This window comes from Chenopodium quinoa, unplaced genomic scaffold, assembly GCF_001683475.1.
Source record: "Chenopodium quinoa cultivar QQ74 unplaced genomic scaffold, ASM168347v1, whole genome shotgun sequence".
Classification (NCBI taxonomy): domain Eukaryota; kingdom Viridiplantae; phylum Streptophyta; class Magnoliopsida; order Caryophyllales; family Amaranthaceae; genus Chenopodium; species Chenopodium quinoa.
The window spans coordinates 2550717-2571575 of record NW_018742244.1 but is presented as its reverse complement, the minus strand read 5'-3'; the positions used below and the strand labels follow the sequence as shown (position 1 = coordinate 2571575).

At 36.4% G+C, this 20859-nt stretch overlaps 3 protein-coding genes and 1 long non-coding RNA gene across 6 annotated transcripts; 3 read left to right on the top strand and 1 right to left on the bottom strand.

Annotated features, from left to right (window-relative positions):
* Positions 1-3457: 3457 nt before the first annotated feature.
* LOC110740225 (LEAF RUST 10 DISEASE-RESISTANCE LOCUS RECEPTOR-LIKE PROTEIN KINASE-like 1.2) lies at positions 3458-6923 on the top strand. Its single transcript, XM_021920712.1, has 4 exons — positions 3458-4708; positions 5042-5098; positions 5193-5441; positions 5644-6923. The coding sequence occupies exons 1-4, from the start codon at positions 3910-3912 to the stop codon at positions 6465-6467; spliced, it is 1929 nt and encodes a 642-aa protein (XP_021776404.1). The 5' UTR covers positions 3458-3909; the 3' UTR covers positions 6468-6923.
* LOC110740234 lies at positions 4776-6059 on the bottom strand. 2 transcript variants are annotated; one of them, XR_002514996.1, is made up of 4 exons: positions 5937-6059; positions 5741-5849; positions 5563-5648; positions 4776-5429 (listed from the first exon to the last, which is right to left on the bottom strand). It is a non-coding gene; the product is annotated as an uncharacterized LOC110740234 (long non-coding RNA). The 2 variants fall into 2 exon arrangements; XR_002514995.1 differs by having other exon boundaries at positions 5933-6024.
* A 3614-nt stretch (positions 6924-10537) lies between the features above and the next one.
* On the top strand, positions 10538-15773 carry LOC110740212 (probable protein phosphatase 2C 9). Of its 2 annotated transcripts, none has more exons than XM_021920700.1 (6): positions 10538-10770; positions 10914-11039; positions 13140-13379; positions 13527-13803; positions 14428-14582; positions 15219-15773. In XM_021920700.1, the coding sequence occupies exons 2-6, from the start codon at positions 11004-11006 to the stop codon at positions 15237-15239; spliced, it is 729 nt and encodes a 242-aa protein (XP_021776392.1). In that variant the 5' UTR covers positions 10538-10770; positions 10914-11003; the 3' UTR covers positions 15240-15773. The 2 variants fall into 2 exon arrangements, with proteins under 2 accessions (XP_021776392.1, XP_021776385.1); XM_021920693.1 differs by having other exon boundaries at positions 10539-10770; positions 15269-15769.
* Positions 15774-16243: 470 nt separating this feature from the next.
* LOC110740205 (tobamovirus multiplication protein 1-like) lies at positions 16244-20759 on the top strand. The gene is made up of 11 exons (XM_021920689.1): positions 16244-16986; positions 18458-18548; positions 18638-18690; positions 18789-18881; positions 18976-19047; positions 19190-19262; positions 19644-19689; positions 19803-19866; positions 19984-20037; positions 20157-20234; positions 20350-20759. Exons 1-11 carry the CDS (start codon positions 16810-16812, stop codon positions 20440-20442), a joined length of 894 nt encoding a protein of 297 aa, XP_021776381.1. The 5' UTR covers positions 16244-16809; the 3' UTR covers positions 20443-20759.
* The last annotated feature ends 100 nt before the right edge of the window (positions 20760-20859 follow it).

Genomic DNA, 20859 nt, shown 5'->3' with positions numbered 1-20859 from the left:
CAAGAGTTAGGAGTCAATTGCCATACGCCCAAGTCATACCCCAGCAATATGTCCTTGATGCAGGGGTGAAGGGGGAACCAGAGGCCTGCTTTGAATGCCGCCTCATAACAGCCGAAAAATTCATCGGCATGGTCCAAGTCGTCCGTCCATACGACGGCTGCATTAACAGGCGGGACTCTTATTTCCCAGTCCTTCCCAACTGGTTTCCTTTTAAAAAGAAAGGCAGGAAGGGTTGCAGAAAGGGTGACCACGTCTCTTGCAGACATGGTCATGTCAGTCGGATCCCCCTTAGCCGGCCATTTTTAGGCCTCCTCAACAATAGGCTCAGCCTCCTGTGCAGGGGCTTCAGATTCGGACCCAAACCCTTCTCCAGCAGATTCATCGCCGGATCCTTCGGCATTAGAATCAGAGTCTTCTAATATGCTGTCACCCGGTGTGCTCGGACCACTCGGGGAATCTTGACGAGTCCCCAGGGTTTCTTCCAAAGGAATTTCACCAGACGGTCCTGCCGTCTGGTCCTCGTTTCTGGGATCAGCCAGATCTTCGGCTGCGTCGTCGGACTTGTAATCCGGGTCAACTGCCGTCCATCTTATCCGAGCCATTCTGTCCTGCACATGAACAGAGACGGTCGGATTCGAGGTAGGTGAAGGTTCGCCCAAATACCCCCAGACGGCAGTCCCAGTCCTAGACTCAGCCGTGCCTGGTGACCGCCTGACAGCAGTCGTAGGCTGTGCCGAGTGTATAATTGAAGGGTCCATATCCTATCTATGCAACCGAAAAATTAACAAACAGAATTGAAAAAGGGTGCAGACGGTACCTTTGGAGGTTGGAATTTGCTGAGATGGTGGCTTGAAACCTACACAGGCGGAAATCTCCGAATGTGTTTGAAGCTGAAATAAAGAAAAATAGATCAGACATGTTTACTTGGAAGCTCATTTAAAATCCCCCCAAGCGGTGGAGTCCCGGATGAGGGTTAGCAGAGATGGGCTGGAAATAGCTCAAGCGACCCCCATACGGTTGAAAGCCGGATGGGGGCAATTTGAAACAATGTTTGAGCCAAGGCTGCTCAAATGACCCCCATACGGTTAAATGCCGGATGGGGGCAATTTGAAACAGTTTTGAGCCAAGGCTGCTCAAACGACCCCCATACGGTTAAAAGCCGGATGGGGGCTATTTGTATGTTTGAGAAAAAGCTAAAGGCTGCTCAAACAACCCCCATACGGTTAGACGCCGGATGGAGGCAATTTAAACAACGTTTGAGAAAAAGCCAAGGCTGCTCAAATGACCCCCATACGGTTAAATGTCGGATGGGGGCAATTTGAAACAGTTTTGAGCCAAGGCTGCTCAAACGACCCCCATACGGTTAAAAGCCGGATGGGGGCTATTTGTATGTTTGAGAAAAAGCTAAAGGCTGCTCAAACAACCCCCATACGGTTAGACGCCGGATGGGGGCAATTTAAACAGCGTTTGAGAAAAAGCCAAGGCTGCTCAAACGACCCCCATACGGTTAAAAGCCGGATGGGGGCAATTTGAAACAAAGTTTGAGCCAAGGAATCTCAAACGACCCCCATACGGGTAAAAGCCGGATGGGGGCTATTTGTATGTTTGAGAAAAAGCTAAAGGCTGCTCAAACAACCCCCATACGGTTAGACGCCGGATGGGGGCAATTTAAACAACGTTTGAGAAAAAGCCAAGGCTGCTCAAACGACCCCCATACAGTTAAAAGCCGGATGGGGGCAATTTGAAACAAAGTTTGAGCCAAGGAATCTCAAACGACCCCCATACGGGTAAAAGTCGGATGGGGGCTATTTGTATGTTTGAGAAAAAGCTAAAGGCTGCTCAAACAACCCCCATACGGTTAGTCGCCGGATGGGGGCAATTTAAACAACGTTTGAGAAAAAGCCAAGGCTGCCCAAACGACCCCCATACGGTTAAAAGCCGGATGGGGGCAATTTGAAACAAAGTTTGAGCCAAGGAAGCTCAAACGACCCCCATACGGGTAAAAGCCGGATGGGGGCTATTTGTATGTTTGAGAAAAAGCCAGGGCTGCTCAAATGACCCCCATACGGTTAAATGCCGGATGGGGGCAATTTGAATGATGTTTGAGAAAAAGCCAAGGCTGCTCAAACTACCCCCATACGGTTAAATGCCGGATGGGGGCAATTTGAAAGATGTTTGAAAGCAAAGGTTGATCAAACCACCCCCATACGGCTAAAGGCCGGATTGGGTTACTTATGACTAGTCTGAATAAAAACAAAGTTGGCTCAAAGGGGTCCCATGCGGCACAATGCCGGATGGGAGTATATTAAACATCCCAGACGGCAAAACGCCGGATGAGGGGGATTTTTGGACTTGTCCCAAGCCAGCCCCATGCGGCAAAATGACGGATGAGGGCATTTTACAACTAGGGAAATATTTCAAAAACCTCACACGGGAAATCCCGGATGAGGTAGGGGTAATTCAGAAATTTTGGACAAAATATACCCAGGCGGCAAAATGCCGAGTGAGGTCCTTAATCTAGGGGCAAAAAGAGGGAGAAAGCAGACGGTACCTTACTAAATCCGCACTCAGCCGGAAGGCAGATGTCAAGTTCTTGCGAAAACCGGATGCTCGAAAGTCTTGAAAGAAGCAGCCGGTATCAGAGCTTCTTCTCAGGAAATTTTTGAAAATTTTTGAAAATAAAAAGTGCGGAGGAAAGAGGTAGCCACCCTACTTATAGAAAGAGGCAGAAGGCGAACAGTCACCTTCTGCACGAAAATTTGAAATTCAAAAAAAAGAGGGGGGAAGCAGACGAACCGTCACTTACCCCATGCACCCTACGTCTGTCACAGATGACATGTGAGTTTGCCACATCTCACCTGTGAGGGGCAGATGTTTAGGGTGAAAATACCCTAAGACACGTGGCCCAATAAAGGCTTGACACGTGTCAATCTTTCAACGGTCTGCAAAGGCCCAATCCCTTTGCGACACGTGTCCCTTATACCCTAATTGAGGTACAGTTCTCCCTTACTATAAATAATAAGGGTAGACCTCATTTATGAAAAACACACATTAATTGCAACCACACAAAAAACAAACAAAGCCCAAACCTACTGAAACGCTCTCGAACCGAGAAGCTTTTATTGTTCTTATTCCACTTCGAAAAGATACTAACTTAATCTTCGGAGGCGGAACTCCCACCCCCATCCGGAGTCTCCGTTACTTGTGCAGGTACAGGCGTAAGAAGGAAGTCTGCTAGGAAATTGTAACTCTCCCGAAGGACATAAAATACCCCCAAACAACTAGTATGATTGTATGACACAATCCTGCATAGCACGGCAAAAAAGCTAAGCACAAGTGAAACTTGGCTTTAAGCACACATGATTGGCACAATGACACGTGGGCTTGGGTTGTGCACGGGCCAAACTTTTGAAAATTTTGATATGACACAACACATAGTTCAAGAGTTAGGCCTAAAGCACATGAGCTCGACACAAGGCACAATCTAGTGATCTATCTACAACCATATTGGTATTATCACCTTATTATCTCTGTTATTGATATGGTTGATGCTTGATAGTTCTGTTCTTTTAGATTAAATTAGAAAGGTACACAAAATATTATATTTGGAGGAAAAAAAAAAAAAAACTTGATACGCCGTGAAGTATATGCCATAATTATTACGAATATTGTATTTTCTAAGCCACATAAATAGTGTGATTACATTTGGACGGCGCTCAAAGTTTTTGGTCAAGTCTCTAAGTCATTGCAATAGCGGCTCCTTGATTTGTTTCCATGTTCCATAACGTTCATATCCCGCTAAAAATACAAGTAACTCATCATTTCATGGTTCAACAAACATAAATTTCTGTAAATCAACCATATATATACTCCTACAAAAAAGAAACACATATAATTTTCCTATATTTCATGGCTTCCTATTGCTATCTTCTACACTTTTCCTACATAACTTTGGTCATTTTCTTAGCCGTTTCTTTGTGTAATGGCCAATCTCCACAATATGCAGCATGCTCTTTGAAGTACTCATGCGGGGAGGTCCAAAATATTGGGTACCCATTTTGGGGAGATAATAGGCCTAAATTTTGCGGGGATCCAAATTTGAAGCTCATTTGTCGCAACAATTCAAAGTACCCTGTGTTGAATGTATTTCAAGGTCATGCTCATAGCTACATGAAGTTTAATGTTAGCGCCATCAACATGTCTTCCCACACCATGGTTGTATCCCAATATGAGCTGCTCGATCATTGCTATTCGGATTCGAGTAATAGAGCATTATCTTATTCCACATTATTGAAGCCAGCAAGTGGTTATAGCAACATAAGATTATTCTATAATTGCAACAATTGTAATGTAACTCAACACAATTCTTTTAGTTGCAATAAAAGCAACAGCGATTTTATTGGTTATAACAACTCCTTTGATGCTGCTTATTACTTTGGTAAGAAAAGGTTGTGCTCTTGTCGCAATAATTTTACTTTTGTGGTGGATACAAAAGTGTTGGATGAACTTAAAAACACAAATGCCTCTCTGTTAACTACCTTTGAAAACAATCCAACAATTGAATTAGAGTACACCGCGAACTTCACAGCCTGTTCCAAGTGCGAAGAGTCTGGTGGCAGGTGCGGATCATCAGGGGATCCATCTGAGGATAAGTTTGTGTGTTACTGCCAAGATGGACCTCATCAGTCACTCGTGTGTCCGAAATCAGGTACTTCTATTTTAGTATATTAATTAGTCCTCTTCATCGCGATTTATTTATAAACTTAGCACTAATCTGACAGCAACAAGAATATCACTGTTATGTACTTAAGTTGTGTAATTGCTGCAACTCAAGCAGCAGAAATCAATACATTATATGTTTGCCTAATTGCCTGTTTTTAGCATGCATCTGTAGTAACCCAGCCAGGTTATTAATGACTGATATGAGGTTATACCAGCACTTACCTAGCGCGTTTTCTTAACAAGTTCATATTCATTACTACTCCGTAATACATAGCTCGATCTATGTTGCCATATTGACATTACATTTACTTATTTGCAGAGAAGAAGGAAATTGGTACAGCTAATCATCAAACGAAAACGAATCAAATTATCATAGGTAAATTAAACGTTCCCTAAATGACTGAATTAGCCAATTCCATATATTCTTAAGCTGTACTCTGTATCTTGATATTAATTTAACCAATGATCAGGCATGGGAGGAAGTTTACTTGTTCTTGTAGTAATATGCATAGCCATTTGGCATCGGAATAAGAAGATGTCTGATCATATGAAGTTCAGAACTCGGAGTGCCTCTCTTGACAGTGATGCATCAGACCTCGAATTCGGAAGCAAATTCTTTGGCGTGCCACTCTTCTCCTATACTCAACTTGTTGAGGCCACTGCAGATTTTGATCAATCCAATGAACTTGGCAGTGGTGGCTTTGGAACTGTTTATTATGGTAAGCATGAATTTGCATCAGTCTTACAAAACATCTTGTAAAATCCGATAATTTCATAATAATATAATACATAAATGAACCTTTCATCAACATATTCAAGGTGAAGAGAACAAAGCCTTACGTTATTTAAAACTTATTCGGTCTGTCTGTAAAATGAGCCCGAGTAGCCCTTACACTAATAAATGAATTGTTTTACCTGTAGGGAAGCTAAAAAACGGAAGAGAAGTCGCGGTAAAACGCCTTTATGAGAAGAACTACAAAAGATTAGAACAGTTCATGAACGAAATACAAATACTCACTCGTCTAAGACACAATAGCCTTGTGTTACTCCACGGCTGCACTTCCCATCACAGCAGGGAACTCCTCCTTGTATACGAGTACGTGGAAAATGGAACCGTAGCTGATCACCTGTATGGCAAAAACAAAAAATCAGGATACCTTCCATGGCCTGTTAGACTGAGAATAGCAATCGAAACAGCCACTGCCCTTACCTACCTCCATGCTTCAGACATCATACACCGCGATGTCAAAACTAACAACATTCTCCTTGACAGCAACTTCAGTGTCAAAGTTGCTGATTTCGGGCTTTCTAGACTCTTCCCAGCTGATCAAACTCATGTGTCAACAGCACCACAGGGGACTCCAGGGTATTTAGACCCGGAGTACCACCAGTGCTATCAGTTAACAGATAAGAGTGATGTTTACAGCTTCGGAGTAGTCCTCATCGAACTCATCTCTTCCTTGCCTGCAGTTGACATGGAAAGACACAGACTCGAGATCAACCTGTCTAACTACGCAATGAACAGAATCCAACGTTGTGCAATCGATGAGATAGTAGACCCACAACTCGGGTTTGCATCAGATTTCAAGGTCAGAAGGATGACTATTTTGATGGCAGAACTCGCGTTCCAGTGTCTGCAGCATGATAAGGTATTCAGGCCGTCGATGGATGAGGTTTTAGAGGTTCTTAAGAAGATTGAAAGCGCAGATTATGAAGCATTGCAGGCAGAGGAGAATAGGAGATGACCAATAATGATGCAGAGGAAGTTGTGAAAATGCACAATATTAACCCACCATAGTCTTCCCCAACAGAAGATGATCATGCACAGCTGTTAAGTAATAATCTTCTAAATCTGTCTTCGCCGATCTCAGTGATTAATAAATGGGTCAGTGGATCTACTATATCAAGTAGAAGCAAGTAAATTGGAATCATTTTTAAAATAAAATTGTCAAAAAAACTGACCAACTGTAGTTTGGGTGCAGAAGACGCTTTAAATTACATGGGTGTACAAGGCAACATCAACTATAGTGGTTAGTGCGATGCGCCTAATGACATGTTATCGACATTATTTTTGTTAAATTCTTGGGAATATATGTTTAATTAGGCACAGACATTGCTATATCAATTAAATGCAACCTTTTTGAGTTATTTAAACTATTTACATACAAACTTTGACCTTATTTTTTAATAAAAGAAATATCTTCGCAAATCTATACTCCTGTCTATAAAGTTTTTACAATTTTAAGAAAAACCATAAAAAAATTTGGTATTAACATGCATTTTGAAGAGTACTAGACTTGATAAGTTATATAGTTATACTTTTCCATTATATTGACAATGTCGTGTACTTCTATATATATAGTCATAATCTCCATCAACCACCAGCTATGATTAATAATTAATCAAGGCTTATTTTTAATTCATTTAACAATTCGTTAATTTAACAAAATCAGAAATGAAATTAAAAAATTCAAAGTATACTTCTATACAAAAATAATATAAGAAGTAAACGCAAGATTTTAATCAAAAAGGCCGGCCAGAATCAAATGTGTTTTGCATTGTGGAATTGATTTTTATAATTTTAATGCGTTGCATTGGGCTAGCTACATTAAAATATATAATTATTGTTGTAATATTCTTTAATTATTCAAATCCATGAGTTTAAAATAGTTCACTAAGATTGACCTCAAACATGAAGAAGATTATTGCTAAGAAGTATTGAGGTGTCTAATATAATAATTTACTAGTTGTTTGATTAGATATAAGAAGTATAATTCTAATGATTTTGAAATGTACATACATAAATTTCAATATCGAAATTTGTTTTGGCTAATAAATTTCCTAAGAAGAATTTCAAGCGATTACCATAGGGAATTAGATAAGCAATTTCACATAGTCTGGTGATCGAAAAGTATAGTTTTCTAGACATTAGTACATGTTTAGGTGTTAAACTCGACTCAACAACTTTAATGAAATTTATCAATATATTTAGTTCAACATAAAATATCAAGGGACTGTATATATTGTCGTTGTCGTAATAGAGTGAAAAACAAGGGATAATAGTCATTACATTTCAACCCCGAAGTTTGAACCTTACGTAATCAATTTTTAATTGCAAAATAATCAAACACTTTGTTCTAAAGAGAAAATGAAAGCCACTAAATGGAGTTTTGGATTGGGTCCCGTTAAAATGTGTTTAGGATGGTAGGTGACTTGTGAGTGTTGCGACTCTTGTGCCTTGAAGAGAAGGCAATTGGTAGATTCCCTACAATCTTACATTCTTACCTATCAACTTGCAATAATGTACAATGCAAAGGATTTATTTTAATGTAGTAACGGTAAAGTATTTGGTTTTATTACGGGTCGGTTCACATTTATTTAATTTAATTTCAGTTCAGCTCCAATTTGTTTAGTTCAGTTTAATTCACTTTCAGCTCATTTCGCTTCGGCTCCTAATTTCCTTCTCTCATAAAATATTCATTTCAATTTGGTTCAGTTTAGTTCAGCTCGTTCAGCTCCAATCAGTTCAGTTCAGCTCATTTCAGTAAAAGTGAACATGCCATTAATATGGTCCTATTTGACAAAATTAGGGATAGCGGCGCGGGTAATCCCTCTTTCCCTAAATTACATTCTTACTTCTCTTAATTATGTGATTTAGGGACGGAGAGAGTATTTTTTAACGGTCGAGTAACGCGTAGTTGTTAGAATAGTGAGTAGCTGTTAATAGTATAGTGTTTGATAAAACTAACTTTAAGATATTTATGTAACTAGGTTAGCTAAGCTAGTTGCTGATTCTACAGGATCATTCTTTTTCTTTTCTTTTTTTTTTTTTGGAGGGAAGATCATTTTTCTTATTTGGTTATACATAAAATATTACCCGTCATTCTTCTAAACAATAGCATGAAGTTAACATTTTCAATCCCCTAAAGAAAAAAGTTAACATTTTCAAATCAATATTGTGTTTGAGATCATTAAAAAAAAAATGTTAAAAAGGTGATTAATTTTGGCGAAGGATAATTACACAAACTCCGTACTATATGAAGAGCGTGTGAGAAATACATTATGTATGTTCGTAACATTTTGTGGAAATTTTTGCTTCATATTCTTCAAAAATAGGGTAAACAATAAATTGACCTATAAAGGTGGGTCTATTAGTGGGAATAATAGTCTCCGTCGTGGATCAAGCAAATTTCAATTACTATAGCATTTTCAAAATTATTATTGTGGCTTGAAGTTAATAAATTGTCAAAGAAAAATGATATACATAACTCTGTCTATATATATAAGGAACTAAAAATAGAAAAAAAAAACATATGAAAATATAATATTAAATTACACTGATTTACGTGTGATTTTTATCATGTATTTCTAAATTAATACCAAATTATAAAAGATACGGAGTATTAAATAATTGTTCTTACCCAGGCTACATATAGTATTTTCATAAGTAACGAATAAAAATTGTGTATTGACATGTCTGAAAGATAAAAATAACCCAACTTTTAATAAATATAGAAGAAGGTATAATCTAGTTAGAATTGACCCTCTAATTTCGAAATTATTGATTTTAACATGAATTGACATGTCATTGACGTTGTAATTTAGACCCTTTTATCTAATCAAAATTTGATTTAACAAGCAACAACTCCAATATGGTGGGATTGTGCAAATGGGGTTGGGTCCATTGTTGACCAAATCAAATGCAAGTCTCTATATCTCTCAAATTCTTCAAATGAGCATGATCAAACGCCACCAAACTGCGTGCCCACACGGATGAGATAAAAAAGCCCTCTCTTTTTTTTTTTTTTTTCTTTCTATTTTTTTTAAAAAGTTTTACTTTGTGAACTCACTCCTCAAGTATGAAATATCCCTTTCCACTAATTTGAATTTGACTTAAATTAGATTAAGTAGTAAGGCAATGACCTAATCAATTACCATGCAAACATGTAATACCGTCATCTTTTCTATTTCTCTTACAAAATATAATACTAGAAAAATAGAGAAATGTAAATAAAACATACCCACACACGAATAAAAAAGAAAAGTTTGCGATATTTTAAGAATGGACAGAGTACTATAATATGGTTATCACAAATTTCATGTGTCCAGGTTTCTCGGTTGGTTAAGGGTTAATTATTCAGGGTTACTCGGTCGGTCAAGGGTTACTCACACGCAGATTACGCACTAACCAACTGAGTAGCCCCAGAATAAGTAACTCTTAACCGACTTAAATAACCCCTATATAAGTAACCCCGATGAAAACGCGCTAACTGACTAAATAACCAAGAATAATCTTTGACCGACTGAGGGTCTGTTCACTTCAGCTTAATTTCAACTCAGTTGAGCTCCAATTAAATCAGTTCAACTCGATTTAGTAAATGTGAATAGGCTCTTAATAACCTCTAAATAAATAACTCCTGAATAAATAATCTGGTTTCAAACTACTACCTCCGGTCTAATTTACTCGCAACTTTAGAATATTTTATATCTCACAAATTACGAGTAATTTGGACCAAAAGTAGCATATAATATAGCGAGCCACACACAAAAAGCACCGTATGGTCATTGTTATTTTTTTTTTCCTTCCTCTTGATAAAGCACAGCCAAAACAGCTGTAGTAAACTGTAGTCTTCCAAGTTCCAACTAATCAAACAAAATAGTGGTACTGGTGAATTTAATTACTGCTACAAGCCTACAAAACAATTAATACTCCAAAATAATCTATCACCCACTTTATATTATTATTATTATTTATTTATTTATTTATTAAAAAGGAATCAATAAATAGTTTTTTTTAAAAATGACAAAGTCAAAGTTTTTGGGCAAGTACCCACATCTTTCAGACTTTTCACCATAATTTCTCTTTCCTAAGGTAGCCAGCCAATTTTTCTCTCTCCTCACGAAACCTGAAACCCCTTTACACTGTCAGCTTCAATAATCAAAACCCTTCAACAACTTTTCAATTCATGAAGCAAAATCTCTTTGATCACTAAAATTGTTGCAATTTTTCCTGCAATTTTCTTGGGACGCTTGGAATTCTTTGATTTGGTAAGTTAATTTGTTAATTACCCACATGCTCAAAATTATTTAAAGTATAGATTTTTCACTAATTTTGGTGTTTTAAAGATATGGTATATCAATTTTTTTTGTTTTGGTGATCAAAATTGTATGTTATTGCTTTGATGATGCAGTTTTTGGAAGAATTTTGTTAGTGGGGTTGTTGGGAAAATAGATGTTGATTAATAAAGATAATAGAAGGTGAAGCTGTAGCTAGAATTTTTATGGATAGCTTATGCTGCTTCAGTTCAGTTTCTCAGGTAAGGGTTTAATTTATTTGTGGTATTTGCTCATAATTTTTGTGTTTTATAAGTTTAATAATATTTGTTTCAGTTGTTGTTCTTTTGGCATCTTAATCATAGATATTTAATTATATGCATATACTTGTATGTTGTAATTGGTCAGCAATTGATGAACTATACTGCATGGATCATACTGTGTTTGCTGCTGGATAACAAATTTGTGAACTGTGATGAGTTAGTTTGGTCAATTAGATATTGTTTGTAAGATGAAATCAGATAGTTTTTTGTTTCCTGATTTGGGGGGAAGAGGAGAAACTAATGAGGGGGAGACATATTTTTTGGTAAGAAAGAGTTATGTTCAAATGATTTGATTCGAGAATTGTGAGCGTTGGGTGGTTACTGGTATATTGGAAGGAGTTGTGGAAGATTGTTGAGAGGCTTTCTAATAGAAGATGAAGACTAAGGTCTCTCATGAAGGGTAGAAATTTTTTGGTTCTAACATGAGTGTTTCAGATGATAAAGGGGAATGATCATTGCTTGATTAACATTTTGCCTCCACTGAAGATGAATAGGCCTATCAAAAGAAACTATTACCATCGGAGATTGAATATGGAATATTAGAGCTTGTGATTTATGTCTTGATACATCAAGATTCACCGGCTTGGCCATGGATGAGTCCACTTGATAACTCTTTTGTTGCAAGCTGTGAATTACGAGACTGCAGATATGGCTTAGAAAAGAGAAAATGATATGGTGTGGTGCATCATACTTTTATTTTCTTACGCTGTTGAGGTGACCACGAAATGTGGTTCCATACTGCAGATATAAAGAGTGGACTTGACATTTAGAACTATGACTTATTGCTTGGTTACTTTGTTTTCAAGTTGCGGAGTGATCATAAACTATGGGGAAAACTGTTTGTAAATTTTAAAAACCCCTTAGCATCTGGGAAATCAAGAGATAAAATCACAAAAACTAGAGGGCATTCACATGCATAGGAAGTTTTCATTTTATTATTCAGAGTAACGTAGGCTGATATGGTAGTGTGGAGGGCAAGGGGGATTTGGGTTAGTCATACTACAATATGCCGACGTGGTAGGGGTGTGTTTGCAAGAGAGAGCGGAGGAGGTGATTCAATTGGCTGACATAACTAAACCATAAATGGGATAATTGCTGACAGAAGTTCACTTATCAAATGACTTTGCACTGGAGATTAAACAGGCTGAGATGGCTGAACCATTAACCAAATTGGTTAATCAGTGGGTTTGTTCACTTACTTTTGTACAAAACAGTGCTGAAACAGATATAAGATGACTGTCCACAGTAATGCCTGAAGATTTTTTTTATTAGTTTATGATTTTAATCCCTTGGGAGCTTTCATGTGGATGAACATATAAATAATATTTCTTCTATACAAGATCGGTCTTTTTTGACCTTAGAGCCCCAAGCCTACAAATTTTGACCATTTTTGTTTTTGTTGGAATTGCTGCTTTATATTAATAAATGATAATTTTGTGGAAGTATTCTTTGAAATAATTTGCAACTTGCAAGAACATAAGCCAATGTATGTATTAATAAAATAATGGTCACAGTTAGCAAATTGTCCCAAAATTCATATTGAGGTTTATCTTTGAATGTTGCTGACTATTACCCTTGTGTCCTTATTTACTGGCATCGATGTTTTTTATTTATGAAATAATTCAATAACCAACTGATTAACATACTCTTGTTCTTCTCATATTTGTTGTTTCTCTTTTATACTCTGTATTCATCTTTTTTGCTACAACTTAAACATTCTAAATTTAAGCCCATTAATGAAATTTTTAGTGGATGTTATATGATTACTCTCAAACCTAAAAATGGGATCATATTCCTCATTGAGATAAGATTAGCTTGCTTTGGATGCAAGATGCATCCTTGAATCTCGAATGCATATCCAATTGGCCACTCTTCAACTTACTTTTGTAGATACTTAGTTTTGCTAATATACATATTTGGTAATATTAAACTTAAGCTTTTACATTTCATGTCTTGGAATATATTGAGATTACAGAAATGCATTTCGACAATTAGTTTGTTGCGGTCCTCCCACTAAAACAATTTGCTTTGCAATCTAAGATTGTAGGAGGACGTTCTTATAATGGCTCTGGCAAGGGCAGAAGTCATCAAGGTCCTGCGAAGTATGGATTCAGTTTGGTGAAAGGAAAGGCAAATCATCCCATGGAGGACTATCATGTTGCTAAATTTGTGCAGGTCCGTGGACACGAACTTGGCCTCTTTGCCATTTATGATGGCCATTTGGGTGATAGTGTGCCTGCTTACCTGCAGAAGCATCTATTTCCCAATATTCTCAAAGAGGTGGGTTCTTCATTTTAAGTGTTCAAATGAGAACTTCCTATTTTGGAGCCATGTATTCTACAGGTGTAAAATACATCTGATCTCAGTACTGCAGTGTACTCAAGATGCTAACATATCTGGTTTTATGTTTAATTTGTCAATCAACAGGACGAATTTTGGACCGACCCAAACAGGTCAATTTCAAAAGCCTATGAGAGTACTGATCAAGCCATTCTTAACCACAATCCTGACCTGGGACGAGGTGGGTCAACTGCTGTCACGGCTATTCTTGTGGACGGATCAAAGCTATGGGTAGCAAATGTAGGAGATTCACGAGCTGTCCTTTCTAGAAAAGGTCAAGCAATACAGATGTCTACTGACCATGAACCTAATACAGAACGGGGTAGCATTGAGGACAGAGGTGGCTTTGTGTCGAACATGCCAGGTACATTGGTACTACCAATTGTGCATTCTTTCATTTTCAACTTTGATATCATATGCTCTAATTTTTCACATTGTCTCAACTTATAATAGTTTAGGATTTGACAAGATTTTTTCAAACTACCCTTTCTTAGTCGATCATTTTGAATGAGGGTATCTTGAGAAATCTAATCATACTACATTATGGCTTAGATACCAAAAGAATGATTGTTTTGATAAATGCTTGATTAAACTTGCTTCATTCTTATTTTCTTTTTTCTATTGTGTCCTGAAATGGCGTGATAATGAAGAGGTACCCATAGAATTTAACTATTTTATGGTTTTGCTTAGAATGGCGTTGGCTTAGTGCTATCATCACATTTGACTTGACAGCAGTTCTTAAGCAGTACACCCTTTGCAAGAGACAAACATTCAATTTTCATTCCTACATTTTGGTCAAGATTACATTTCTTACTCCCGTGTGACATAACTCATCATTTTTGTGTTTTATTGCCTTATTGTCTGTCTCAAATCTGCTGATATGTTCTACTGATTGGCTTTTGGACACACGCTACCTAAATAATGGGAGATGTTGCCTGCTGATCTAGCATTATAAACTGAAGTATTCTCTATCTCATCCTTCTAATAGGAGATGTTGCTAGAGTCAACGGGCAACTTGCTGTGTCTCGTGCCTTCGGAGATAAGAACCTCAAGTCACACTTGCGGTCTGACCCTGATGTAAAGCAGGCTGATATTGGCCCTGACACTGATCTTATTATCCTAGCCAGTGATGGTCTGTGGAAGGTATGTACCTCTATATCTGTTGCTTATTTTGCTAGTCTGGTGTCTATCCTCCATAAAGTCACATGCATGCACGCATGTAGCCATGTTATTGTGTGGACATAAGGTGTAGTATATCTAAACTCACCTAGGCTATGTTATTTACCTATAAGTTTTGCTTAAAGGAGAAATATCACTCGGCCTCTAATATCCTTTCACTAAAGAGGGGGGCCATAAATACCTGATGTGGATCGTTGATCGATGCTCTTTTTATTGAAAATCTGATTTGTTTCTAGACTACTATCCATCAACATCTTAAAGAAAAGGGTTGGGAAACAAGTCCATTTCTATGTTATTAGAACATATATCCAAAGAATATGGTGATCCTTCTGCTTACTATTATTAGTCAAATTTTCCTATTTTACTTTCCATAAAATTTGTGTCAATTTTCTAATCATGATGTAGAAGAGCACCTAGTATGACACAAATTCAAATTGATGATAGGGTGGTTATGGATAAGATTAAAAAAGAAGTGGAAGGCATCATTACCCATTTATTTATTGCTTTCTTTCCCTTAACATGACAAATTATAGTAGACAAAGGGAGTTCAATATTTACTGTCGAGAAGTGCTGACTGCTGATCAGTGATTATGTGCTCAGTTGGGTAAAACTGCTTATTAGCTGATGGTTATACCTTACAAACAACTTAGGTAATGTCTAATCAAGAGGCAGTTGATATTGCAAGAAAGATCAAGGATCCGCTAAAATCTGCCAAGCAATTAGCAACAGAAGCTCTGAATCGAGACAGCAAAGATGACATTTCTTGTATTGTAGTCCGTTTCTGAGGATAAATTACTTGTGGATGGAAAAATTTGTACATTCCGGGGGGCTTTGTATAAAAAGCATGGTGATCAAGTTCTACTGATCAATCAGCTTCAGGTTAAAAGGTTCATGGAAATACTTATTACTTTTGAGGTAATCGCTAGCTTTTGCCTTGTATAAAAAAGGGACGGGAAAGATTTATTGGTGTAAGATGGTTGTGTGGTGTTTGATAATTGCAAAGTTTTCTTTTATATATGTAGAATTATAGCCATTTTATCTGTCAATTGTTGTAGCAATCCAAGATCATCTTGAGTCTGAAATTTGTAATAATTCTGAACGTGTGTGCACATTGTTTTCTTTTGATTAGAGATAAAACTCCCTTCTTCAGGCTTTCCTAGTTTCCTGTTTGGCTATGGCCTACGACTAAGCGTGCACCTGGTGCAATTGTGCCCGAGAGGTTTAAAGTTCTAATGCTTACGGTCAAAACATTATGATCGTCGTGCAATTTTGAATTTTCAACTCGGTAGTGGTTACACCCTAGGCTAAGCTCTGTACTAAATTCTTTCTCTCTTATTATGCTTACTTGAAGGTTGTAAATGAATTAAGACTCCTGCCTCATGGTGAATGTCTTGAGCACGCTAAAACATGTTTTATTCGTTTTATGAATCGAGTTACTCGTAACTTTTTACTTTTAATGCTTGCTCGATTATTAAGCTTCAATCTGAGCATAAGGTTTTCAGTGTTTATCTTGATTAGCGATTAAATTAAGCACTTTCTAAATGAGTCAAGGTTGAACAAATTGTTGAGCTTAATTTCAAACTCGAGTTTTGACAAATTACATAAATTTGAACATGTAAAACAGCTTTGCTCATTTATACCCTTAAACTTTTACCAAAGAAGTCATTTTAGTATTGCATCAATATTTAATACGAGTAGTAGGAAGTAATAACTAATATTAATATTCTTTTTTAAGTTAGTTAATTAGAGAAATTATTATGGATACTATAAAGTGGAGGGAAATAGTTGAAGCATTTTGAACATAAACTTTTAAACTTTAATGAAACACTGTATTATACAGAGTATTACTATACAATAAATACTACGCACTCCGTATTTTTTATCAAAAAAAAAAAAAGCATTTAGTTGGGAAAGTCAAGGTGATCTTAACCCATGACACGTGGATAGCCAACCATAGACGTGGCCTACCTTAAAAAACATCACGTGTAAATGTTGTAATTTCTTTTTTTTTTAAAAAAATTACTTTTAACTTTTCTTTCTTTTCCCCGATTTTCTCAACTTTCTAACAAAGACAAATCTCATACATTTTTATTTTTGTTGTTTTATTTCAATCCCATCCCAAAAATCACCAAAAAAAAAAAAAAAAGGAAAACTTAGATTGTATAAATAAATAAACAAGAAGCTTCAAATCATGCGACGAACAAAGGGTTTGATGGCGATAGAAGGAAGTGATAATTATTTATTAGCGAGTGATTTGTTGAATAATATGATGATGGTTATGGAAGATGGTTTTAATAAGAATCCTAACAAAGATGTTTATTATTATACACTTTGTGCTTCTTTTGCTTTGGTTGCCATCATTGCTTTGGTATGCCCTTTACTCCTTTCTCTTTTTTCTTCTTTTGTTTTAATCATTTTTATATTTTTATGTGTAGTGACCACCTCGTGTAGACGAGATAGGGATATCGAAAGAGGTTCAGATGTATACCGTGTTACTCTTAACTAAAATGTTTTATGTAAGATTGATCAATTTCACACGTATGAACAGAATAATGTTATCGGTTTGTCTATGTAAGGTATTGAAATTGATTGATATGCGACATTATTAACATTGATTTAAAGAGAATTAAAGAGCCTTAGTCCCACGTTAAATGATTTCCTTTTATGTTTTGATTTGTCTAGCTTTTGTCGCCTTTTTTACTGATAAAGTGAATAATGCATATTTGTCTATCTATAGTTTTTATTCCACTCATCAATTTCATAGTACTAATTTATACTTTATAGGGATAGTAAATTAATTTGTTTTAGGTTAAATATAATTTGACACCTCATTAAAGGTGATTGATAAGATGAAAGGTTCCAAACTATTACCACTTGAATGAATAGTTTTGTGTACATAATTGAACTCCAAAGGTGTCAAATTCCAAGGCAATTGTATTATTTGGAACTTTCAAAATGTGGTGAAGTGGTGATATGATGCAACACGTACATATAGGTTTTTTTTTTTTTAATTTGACATGTTTTGACTTTTGCACTATGTACCTATGTACTTTATTGGACCGTCATCGGTAATTTTATAAGTATTTTTGACAAAACATAGTCATCATCATAGTATAATTTGTATACATCAATTAATTTCTTACTTATTTATAAATGAACACGTGAATATCAATGTTGTCAAACTTAAAAAAACCGAGGAAGTATTGTGTTATTGGTATACACAAGAAAAAATTGTCACATTTCTTATCCGATCTCCTCTTGGAATGGATTAGCAAGGAGTTAAATAGACATTTTCATATGTAAATGGTTGATGTCATAAGCTCAAAACTTGTTTGATTTAAGAGGCTACACTGCATATGAGTATTCTTAAATCAATAGAGAAAAGCTAGATAATTGCTACAAGTAGTATTTTAGATTGCAATAATTGTTTGCAGGCTGTGTAAGCCTTGTAACGAACTCGAGTTATGCTCCACTGTCTGTTGTTCTGCCTTATGCTTGTGCACTTAAACTTTCTGTCACTAACTTGAAGGTTTTTCAATCAGTAAAATCCTGTTTAAGTCCTTGAGATATGATACGTTAGGATAATGTGATATGAAGTGATTGTATTTGGAACGAAGGAGTTTAATGCAAAATACTCGTATAACTTAGTGAAGCGATTTGGTAATGATAATTGATGATTCCTTATTCACTTCCCCTGTATTGTTCAAGAAAGGTTAGGCTAGTGCTCCATCAACCCGTTCATATATGAAGTTGAATTGTATGAGTACATACTACATAGCATGACCTCAGTGAATGAAGTTTGTGAGTCCTCATGTTTCCTTCTTTTCAAACTTTTGTAGGTGCAACTTATCCGAATACAAATGCGAGTACCAGAATATGGATGGACGACACAAAAGGCCTTTCACTTGATGAATTTCGTTGTAAATGGGTGTAAGCATTGCATTACTATGATGCGTCTTTTGTGTTTTTAATTCAACATCTCGTATCAACTAACTAAACTTTGAGTTAACTTTGGACAGTGAGAGCCATTCTTTTTGGATTGTACAAAAAAGTGTTTCAGATCAGGCCGCATGTAAGTTAGTTTCCTCTAAACGAGTATTTTTCTCCTACAATTATAATGCACACTACATTTAATCTTTTCATACATATGTTGTTTATTCTCTGTTGTAGACTCTTGAACTCGTGCTACTCGATTTCCCGGGACTTCTCTTCTTTTCCACTTACACATTGCTCGTGTTGTTTTGGGCAGAGATTTATCACCAGGTTCCATTCTTTAGATTCTCAGCTGATCTGAACTGCTTATATAATTACCTTATTACCCTATAATTTATCATTTCTGTGAATGTCACCTATGCAGGCAAGATCCCTACCCTCTGACAGACTCAGACCGGCATATTATGCTGTAAACGGGATAGTTTATGTCGTTCAGGTGATCATATTTGATTGATTTATTGAGCAATTCTCCTATCTTTCTCTGATATATAGTAATACGGTGTAGTATAGTATATAGCAACTTTCATGATTATTGTTGATAATTCTTTTGGTTTTGATTTGTTGTGCAATCACTTCAGATAATTATATGGATTTGTATGAGGCTCGTTAAAAGTCATGCAGCTCTCCAGGTGGCAAAACTCTTTTTATCAGGTAATGAAATTGAGAGCTGAGGATTTGTAGTTGTTTGTTACACCTACCGTTTAGACTGTTTCATTGATAATACTAGCATGATTGATACTAATTAAGAACGTTTGGTTGTAGTTTAGGAGAGGTTTCCTGTTGGAATTAAGTCTTGTTATAATTTTGGCCGACTTTAAGCCCAATTTTAAAGGGAAATATATATATTAAGACTGTTAATCTTTCATACGGAGTACATGCTTCATGAAATGGAAGTTGGAATGATAGGACCAAGTTGACATATAGATTCCACTGTTGGTGTATATACATACCTCTCTTTGTGTTGCTTCATCGTTGCTATTGATAAAGACACTCAAGCTATCTGTAACGTATTGTAGTTGGTTATTATTGCAGTTATTTCATTTAGTGCAGCTTCTGGATTCTTGGTATACGGTGGAAGGTATTGATCGATTTTGGACCGTTTGAATGCAGTGACTTTTCAATCTGTTTTGAGAACTGACTTGTTTATTCCCGTCCCATTAATATATGTACTGGTTGATAATCAATTTACAGGCTGTTCTTTATGTTGAAGCGATTTCCTATAGAATCTGTAGGCCGTCAAAAGAAGATCTATGAAGTAATATTTTGAACACAGTAGTATATCTTTACTCTAAATATAGGTTCCGTAAAAAAATTTCTGAGGTAGCAAACTTCTTCTCAGTGTTAGTTGAACTTTTGAGCTTGATGGCTGCAGGTCGGAGTAATAACCGCGATATGCTTCACATGTTTCTTAATTAAATGCTTAGTGGTGAGTATCCAACTTTCAACTTGCTTAAGAACTTTTTGCTTATTTGCTGTTATAATTTAGCATCCAGGTCATCTACCAATGACTACCAAGCTAATCAATGAATTGTATTGTACTTTTAGGCTGCTGTCTCTGCGTTTGATGATGATGTTGATGTTGATGTCGTCGATCATCCTTTAGGAAATCTTCTTTATTACATGGTAGGTAGTTAAACTTTCAGCATTGATGAGATTAATATTATTGGTAGGATGCCATACCAATTTTAATGCGCAGTTGTAATCTTTGGTGCTATCTCCTGACTTGATCACATTTTAGGTGGTTGAGATTGTTCCTTCTGCTCTAGTGCTCTTTGTTCTTCGAAGGCTACCTTCAAGACGCGTTTCGGATCAGTATCAAGCCATCCAATGAAGCGGTCGTCTTATTTTTGGCCTGATGATTGGGGTAATTAAGTCGGTGACAAGATGCAGAAGCCATTGGACAGTCACAGAGTCTAAAATTGCAATTTATTGTCCTCTGGTATAGGAATTAAAAATAGTATTTCATAGAGATACCCTGGCTTGGCAATGGACAATGGCAGCAGAATATGCTTGGTTAAATAAATTTTCCTCACTTAGAAAATGAGAAATTCGAAACATACATGCATATTTAGTTTAGATAATTTGCAAATAAATACTTGATTCTATTTCGAAAGTGTGTATATTGATAAATGCATGTATTAAGTTTTAGAGTATTCTGTTCGAGTTGTAGAAAGTTTTCAGTTGAAATGGCTTAAAGAAAGTAGAACACAATTCTCAAAATCTTGGCATGGAATCAAATCAATCCATG